The 8992-nt window shown below is 34.4% G+C and overlaps 1 protein-coding gene across 1 annotated transcript; it reads right to left on the reverse strand.

The window, feature by feature from the left end:
- Nucleotides 1-5494: 5494 nt before the first annotated feature.
- LOC112755044 (glycerophosphodiester phosphodiesterase GDPD1, chloroplastic) lies at nt 5495-8615 on the reverse strand. The gene is made up of 7 exons (XM_025802931.3): nt 8165-8615; nt 7906-8084; nt 7286-7345; nt 6912-7193; nt 6456-6551; nt 6161-6357; nt 5495-6060 (listed from the first exon to the last, which is right to left on the reverse strand). Exons 1-7 carry the CDS (start codon nt 8259-8261, stop codon nt 5811-5813), a joined length of 1161 nt encoding a protein of 386 aa, XP_025658716.1. The 5' UTR covers nt 8262-8615; the 3' UTR covers nt 5495-5810.
- Between the last annotated feature and the right edge of the window lie 377 nt (nt 8616-8992).

Consider the following 8992-nt stretch of genomic DNA (forward strand, 5'->3'; position numbering starts at 1 on the left):
ACCACTGCCATAAACCCGCTATAACATAAACCACTATCATAAAACCACTTTCATAACATAAAACACTATGAACAGCGCAACATCATAGACCACTAACCTCGTCGTTGATCACCCCGGCGATATGAGCAACTCCATCCAGACGGTAAAGCCTCCCCGGATCGTCTCCCATCGCCTGAATATGCCAATCCGGTGAATCTCGGCCCAAATGTTGGTCGTTTTCTCTGGGATTTGGTGGGGTATGAGAATGACAAAGTGATTCGAATGAACTTGGTTCGAACCCCTTATATAGGCAAGTTCAATGTAATTCGAAACGAATCAATTCAAATTACTTAGAGTAGCCAAAATCACATAATTCGAATCAATAAGATTCGAACTTCTCTCCCTACTCCTTCTCCTAGTAATTCGAATTAATAGGATTCGAACTTCTCTCTCATAATTCGAGTTAAGTTGACTCGAATTACGTGGGTTTAGTGAGTTGGAGTAATTCGAATTCAATCAATTCGAATTACATACATATCTAGTTCGAAACCTATTGTTTCGAATTACATAAAAATACGTTCTGGTGGAATATTGTCTCAATTTTTGATTTGGCGGATATGGGTAATTTTGATGAGCCCTTGGCTCATTTGAGTTTTTTACCCTTCTTTTTATGCAATTTGAAATTGGTTTTGCTCGGTTTTTGTACCCAATAATCTTCACTGCGCAGCCCTCTTTCAAACGATATCGCTCATTTGTTTGTATCTATCTTATGCTATTATGCCTCAAGATTCTTATAATACTTTCTTTATTTTTCATCAAACATTGCATGTGCTTTTTATTCTCCAAATCAAAAGGTTTAAAACCGCCGCAGATTTTTTTTAAATTCACGGACCAAAATTGCGGTGGTTCTGCAACCGCCGCAAATCAATTATTTGATCAGCTGTTATGCCAACAGTTCTGTAAACCATTGCAAAATTAAATCTCCATGCCCTAAACCGCAATGCTTGTGGAACCGCTGGTATACTGTTTTGCGGCGGTTTTCTAAAAAAGCTGCCGCTATTCGGCGTGTCTCTTGTAGTGAAGGGTTTTTTCATAAACGCATGAGGAAGGTGGTGGGGGCGCGTTGTCAGATGCTGGAGGCAAATTGTCTGCTGTCTGGACACGTGTCGAGCATGCATGTGTGTTAGGTTAGGATTTAGTGGTGTTGCACTCTCCTTTTCTATCTTTTCTACGACTCACTAACAAAGCAAAGATGATCCATGCCTATGGTTTTTTTACCCACTTTCACTTTTACCTTCACCTTTTTCACCATGACTTAGTTTAACTCAGATATAAAGAAAATTTTACTCCTCACCATAGAAGACAAAAGTTGAAGGAAGAGAAACGGTAGCACGTAATCTCACTAAATATGAAGAACACATTATTGAATTTTTACATCATCCAATATATGTAAGTTAATTTTTTAATATTAGTTATGATTAGTTTTAGTGTTAATTAGGGTTGATTAGTGTTATTTAAAGACTTATGTTTGGTATATTAGTATTAATTAGTGTAGTTTAAAAATTTAGTTTAGTTAAGATATTTATTATTGCTGCAGTAATTTTTTTAATACGTTTATGTATAAAAAGATATATGATTATTTAAAATGTTACAGTATGTGAAATAATTTTTTAATGTATGTAGAATTAATAATAAAATTGAGATGATTAGTTAAAATAGTATGTGCTATAATTTTTTTTAAAAAGCACAATATTCTATTTGTTTGTAATAAAAATTTATATATGAGAAGATGAGAAGAACATTATGTGAGAATTTTTTTAGGCATTTATTTAAATGAGTGAAAAACAAAAAAGTGGTAATTTTTAGGGTTTGGGGACATTTTTATTCATTTTAATATATTTACGATGAGCGATATATGTGATTAATTTTTTAATATACTTTATTATATTAATATATATGAATAAATTTTATAAATTTTGTTAACAATAAATTTATTATGTTGAATTGCATTAATATATTTTATGATTTTTTATATATTGACCTTGCAGTATTTTATCGAAAATGTTTTTGTTCAAGAGAAATAGTAATTAAAATAGATCATTTAATATTTACGTTTGGTAGTAAGTAGTATGATTGTTAGATTAATTTTTTTGAATTGTAGTAATGTATATAATTAATTGTGTAATTGTTAGATTAATTTTTTTTATATTGTATAGTATAAAATCATGTGATTTTCAAACTGTTAGGATTACTTATTCAAATATTAATTTCTATCTAGTAATTTTGCAAATACTTATAAATTATATGATATGCTGGAAATTTATTTTTTATTGTTAATGTTTATTTTTTTTTAGGGTTTAAAATTATTGGAACCTAAACATTTGAACGTGTTCGAATCTTAGGATCCAATTGCTGTTGAATTTTTAAATGAGACTGAGTTTGGATACATATCTCGCATTGGAAGAATATAAGAGTACTTGACAATGTTGACAGCCTTGGTTGAAACATGGCACTGAGATACACATACCTGATACCTTCCATCTTCCAACTGATAAATGCACGATAACTTTGTAAGATGTAGCAATAATTCTTGGTTTTCGAAGTGATGGCATACCAGTTTTAGGATTAACGATAAGCAATCACAGCCTCCTAGCGGATGAGTGCACGGATCAATTTGGGAGTGCACCCACGGAAAGTAATTGTCGGGAAAATTTCATTAAGTTGACGTAGCATAGGAAGTATAAAACTAATGTAGACTTTGATGTTGTTGCTATACAAAGATATATAAAAGCTCAAAATATGTTGTTATTTAATACAACATTTTCTGTGATAAATCTGGTACCAGAGTCCATTGAAAATTTCTACAGTTGCTCCGTGAATTCAATCGAATAAGTGAATTTAGTTGGAATTTGGCATGTCTTGTCCATCTATATCGTTCATTATGTCAGACAACACGTTTTCATTGCTCAAGTATAGATTTGGGAGTAGATGCCTTTACCAGCTCCGGTTCCTTAATCACCATAGTTTTCACTAGCTTGCTGATATGTGTTACTTTGTATAACGTGGTGCATATATGTCTCAAATTTATACTTTTTATTTCATTTAACTGATTTTACATAATAACTTAGTTACTTGAGTAATAAAATTTGTATTGACAGGTGGGTTGATTGGATATCTCCGTTAAATGATTATAGAAATTGGACAACAAGAAGGTTTAGGGAGTTACTGGACACAATGGATGATGTTGTTAGAGTACAAATTCATATGTTAATTGTCATTTAATCTTTATTTATATTAGCAATGTGTTTTTTGTCATGTTGATGCAGTTTGTGTGAGATTTATACAATCAATACAGGCTTTCTCCTACCTGGTTCCGGCCGATATCTGTCACGATGGACCGATATGGAATGCAACGATTCATTTGATCTCATTTGAATGCGTGGAGTAGCATCCCATCGACAGGGTGATAAGACAGTTCGGTATGTAACAAGGCATTTCGGGAGCCGCAAAGAATTTTGGTAGTGCGCATAACAATGTCTTGACAGGTCCTAAAAATTTGAATTGGATTGTAGCACTAAGTGGATATGAATATGGTAAGACCGATATGATCGCTGACTTAAAGATCTTAATCTAGTCATTACTTATGATGCGTTTGAGTTTTATATGAGTTGGTATATAAGTGAATTTTTTTCGTCACTTGCTATTGGCCGAAGACAATACTCCTAGTGAACAACCAACATCGCCACAACCACAGTCACAAGTACAACCACAACTAGATCGACAGCAACAAGTGCATCAAGATTTTGGAATGTCGTTTTCTCCTCAAGTGGACCAACAACAGTTCTTTATCTCTAAAATGTGAACCAAATTTGGAGGTTATTTTATAATACAGATCAATCACAATGAGGTAGTTATTCATGTCAATGTCAAATCCTCCGACATCAAGACAATTGGCCATTTGAAGTGGTGCCTAGTTGTATGTCTTTATATTCGAGACTTCACATGTCATCGATGTCTGGGCATTTTGGGCGGTCGATTCCCCTTTGACTCAAGTAGGAATAGTCTTGGTCGAGGAGTTGAATTTGTTGATCCCATAGGTACTAGTGAGAGCATACCTCGTTTGGATCTTAACACAGTTGTAACGACAATTCAGGAAGAGGTCGAAGCAAAGATCGAGGAGCCAGAGGCAAATGTCTTTATACGCACCCTAATGAATGCTCCCGTGACAAGGAGGATGACAGTGATGATAATGATGATGATGACGACAACACTGATGAAGATGATCATGATCATGATGGGATGTGGAGGATGCATGTACACCCGCAACAGATATTTTTACTTGCTTTAACTTTATGTAAGTATAACTTTATAGTGATGTCATTATTGTTGTGTTTCATTGCATAGATGCTCCATGTGCTCATGATAAGAGTTACGATTTACGGACTAATCCTCCACGATGAAGCCGTAACCACTTTACCACGGCAACAATTAAAAAGAATGTTGGAAAAACATGAAGAGTATGGCAAAGGCTGTGAAAAAAAAATTAGCAAGTAGTGTCTCCTCGTTTGGTTTGACATTGTTAGGACTATGTTGTTTTTTGTATCATCTTTATATTCATGAATTATATTCAACTTTATTCTTGTTGTAGTTTGTCACTTCAGAGAATTTATTATGGTAAATTAAACTATGTTAAATTTGACTTATTAAACATTATTTTGCTTGATTTGTAGTTAAAGTGATGCTTCACACGCTGATTTAAGCTATACAAATATTAAACAACAAATTCACAAGAATTTTCATACATAAATCTTACTCTTTTAAATGTCTGAAATAAAATTTGATCATTATAATATATTTTGAAACTAACTCTATCACCTATTTTTTTATTAATTTTATTAAATAAGATACAAAAATAACAAATATATCAGAAAAACAAAAATAGAGAAGAAGAATAGGAGGAGGAACAACAAAAAGAATATAAAGCCTTGATCCTTGAGTCCTTATTTGTAGTAGATTCAAATTTTTTATTTTTTCCTAACAAATCACCCTCACCGTCCGTCAAGTCGCCTCCCTCTTTTCTTCTTTTCGAATTTTTTTTTTCAGCCATGTAATAATCACCCTTTTTTTGGTCCTCCTCCTGCTACCTACAAATCGCAGACAGCTATTTTTACTTTATTCCAATATGCCAATAAAACACAGTTGCATCATAATCGCTCGTAACACCAAACTTCAACCACTACTAAAAAAATGAGCCCCAAGAAATGTGGCATCTTTTCCTAACCGCTTTTGTATTTTGTAATTTTGTTTATTTTGATGCCGACAGAGGATCTGGCAGTAGTACGCATGCCGTTTGATTCTTGTTAAGTTTTAGTGTAAGCAGAATTTTAAAAGATTTTTTTAATTATTGGAAATTTCAGAAGCGTATTGTTCATTCTTCATTTTGGAGACATGTCCTTAACACTAACCATATATCCAAACAATGTAAAGAAAAGTAATCTGATTGGGAAAACATGTATGGCACATAAAAGTTTCCATATTTCTCCATTAAAATATACATACATACATCACGTAATGTTGAAATGTAAGTACGTTATATGGACACAATGAAGGGAAGCTGACAACTACGGTTTCTGAAAGAAGAGAGCCATCAAGCAATCACTTTTACATACACATTAAGAAGAAATATATACAATTTGCTTAAATCTCCTTTCAAACCCCCATTTGTGTATTCTTGTTATAACCAAAATGAAAAGGGGGAAAAAAGCGACCCAAGGTAAAGTAAGTAGTGACTCCTAGACTATCTGTATGTATGAAAGGACCATAATCTCTCTTCAAATCTGCAACAACTGTGGAATCAGCTTGAAGAGAAAAGACATTTCCTCCTGCGAGAATTTAGGATTTGACTTCACCTGCAACTTCCCCATCCCTTCTATTTCAGCCAAGCCCTCTTCGCCACCCACCGCATTGTTGCTCACTGGCTTTATCATATTCGCAACGGCCTCTGTTATTTCTTTCACCAGATCAACAATCACCCCATCAATTCCCATAAGATGTTGCATGTACACTGCCTCAGGAACATTGCTGCAGAAAATTACATTCACAAAAATAATGTGAGAACAAGAACAGGAAGTAAAAACAAAGGCAAAACCGCGGAATCGTAGAGAAAAAAATGTTAGCATACTTTAGTTTTCCGTAAGTAAGAAGGCAAAGCGAGGACTCCTTGATCTTGCTTACAACTCCGGGGTTCCTGAAAACTCCTTTGATCTCAGAGACAATTCCTTGCAAATCATTCTCCAAGCAGAGCTTCAGGGCCTCCTCTAAAGAATTCCTTCTCACATCCTCATAGATTTCACATCCTCCGTTAGTCAAGAAGAATACCTGACACATAATCATCAGATTAAAATCCAATCAAAAAACATGTCAAAAGGTAAAGAAAAAAAATTCTTAAGTACAATGAGAATATCAAGAGGGCTTACAGGGTAGGTGCTTTGCAATTTACGAACAAGTATTGCAGCATCTGGCTGAAAAGTAGAGAATATGATAGGCCTGTCCTTGGCATATTCAAACACAATCTGCACAACCGTTCACAGCTTATTATAATTTGTTCCATACTTCCTTTAATCAAAGAGCAACTGAGGTAAAACCGGTTTAAAGATTGGCAAATTCAGCGTGACAAAGTACTACTTGAGTCGACATGGAGTTTACATGAGTGGCTAGAGCTTTAGAATAGGTTTTGTGAAATTCTTATAAGGGACTTTTATAATCATTCTTAGTATTATTACTTCCGTCTTTTTCGATGTACTCTTTTGGACAAAAAAAAAACACTAGTCGTTTTTGGTGAATAATTATCAATGTTTTTAGCGACCAACTCGGAAGCAACTTTTCAGAGGGTCAAACTAGTTAGTTAGTAATTATTTAATCTATATATATACCTTCAAGACAGCCTGAAGAACATGGACAAGATGATCTTGCTGGTAAACAATGTGGTCATCGAACTTAAGCTCAACGTTGAAACCTATAGAGGGTTCAACGTTGACAAAAGCTTCCTCGAGAGTGCAGAGTGGGTCATCCTTTTCAACGTCCCACTTGAGTATATTACCCTCCTTTGTTTTCCTCAGCAACTTTTTCCCTTCCTTTCCAGCCTCTCTCTGAGGACCGTACGAAAGGAACTCAGAGAGGGTTAGATCCGTCATTCTCGTCTGAAACACATTACCCTGAGAAAAAATTCAAGAGTCACAACTATTCAAAATAATAACAATATAAAGATATAAATAGATAATGGAGAACGGGAAAATGGAGAACTTACGTTCTCTTCGGAGAAGATGAAGTCGTCGTGGAAAATGACCGGGTAGTCATCTTTTGTCACCTACAAAAACACATTTCCGCTTTAACTTTCGTTTTTTTTTTTTTTTTACGTTCTTCATTTCAGCTTCGACTTCTTAAGCCAAGTCAAATTTTTATATTTTAAAAGAAAAAGAATCCCCACACAAAAATGGGGACACAAAAACAAACAAACAAACAAGCAGCCAATCAGTACCGATCCACCTGAATAATAGAAAGTGATAGAGCACAAAACCCATACCACACCGCACGGAAAAGAAAAAAAAAAGGGAAAAAAAACAAACAAAAGTAGATTCGTCTTTTTCTTTCAGTAGTTTCTTTGTAGAAAAGACAAGAAATAATAAATATGGCCTATTTTCCAGGAAATGCCACGATGCGAAAAATGCAGGGGCAAAACGGGAAATAAAGAAAACGAGTGGCATGTGTTGCATTAAATTGGAGAAAAACGCGGCGAGGGAGCGTCGTTTGAAAGATAAAGAGAAAAAAAAGAAAACACGAGAACACAGGGTTGAATTTCATCCATTCCTTTTTTTAATTTCGAAATTAAGAAAAGAAAAAACCAAAAATAGAAAGTAAAAGAGGTACCTGAACGTCGAATTCGATGAAATCGAGAGGGAAAGCAGCAGCGGCGTTGAAGGACATGATTGAGTTCTCCTTGATGGCTCTCATTCTCCGATCCGACGACTGCAACTGGTTCATGCCGTGTCCCCTGTGCCCTACCACCACAAACTTCGGCATCTTCAACTCACTCCGATTCATCTCCACTACACAGATAGCATTATAAAATTAATCAATATAATGATGCTTCTAATTATGAAAATTAATTAATATTGAAAATATATACCGTTGGAGAAGCGGGTGGCGTAGGCGGTCAAAGAGGCATTCTCTGTGACGTGATCGAGGGAAGGGACGTCGGAGACGTGAACGGCCTTGAGAGCCATTAGAGAATTAAGAGAGAGAAAGAATAGAAAGGGAAAAAGAAAAAGAAAAAAAAAAAAAAAAGAAGGGAAGAGGAGAGTGATGCAGGGAAATTGCGCAGAGAGGTTTGTTATTTCTTGTCGCTTTGATTCAAAGAATGGATGGGGGTGGTATTTATTGCTTGCGAAGATTGAATGAATGCTTTGGAAATAACATAGACGGGATCTTCGCGCCGAATATTCTTCGTTCCTTATGTCATATGCTCTTTGGATATTCCTATCCAACGACCCTACTTTTTTTATTTTTCGTTTCGTTAGGTTGCTTTTTTGGACCGTGACTTGTCTGTTATCAATTAAATTTTTTTTTTATTTTTATTTAGTTTTTTACTAACAAGGAGTGAATATATGCATTCATTTCATCTTTCCCCTGTTCTAATTTAGCCACTGCCTGCCTTGTAATGCGTGATTTGTTAGATAATTTTATCCAAACAGGATGAAAATTTTGTTAAAAGCGATAGGATTAAAAACATAAAAAACTTACTGAGTTACTTTTTTCTTATTTTTAAAATTAGTTACTTTTTTATAAATTAAATGAAAGTAAATTAACGTTAACACGTACTATCTAATCATTGTGGTTAAATTTAAAAGTTTTTAAAATAATTATAACTTACACCTCATATATACGTAATGCTTAATTAAATTGTTCTAGAATATTATATATGTTATTTCTATGTTGTCAAGAAAATGTATCTTTT

Source organism: Arachis hypogaea, chromosome 16 (genome assembly GCF_003086295.3).
Source record: "Arachis hypogaea cultivar Tifrunner chromosome 16, arahy.Tifrunner.gnm2.J5K5, whole genome shotgun sequence".
Lineage (NCBI taxonomy): Eukaryota > Viridiplantae > Streptophyta > Magnoliopsida > Fabales > Fabaceae > Arachis > Arachis hypogaea.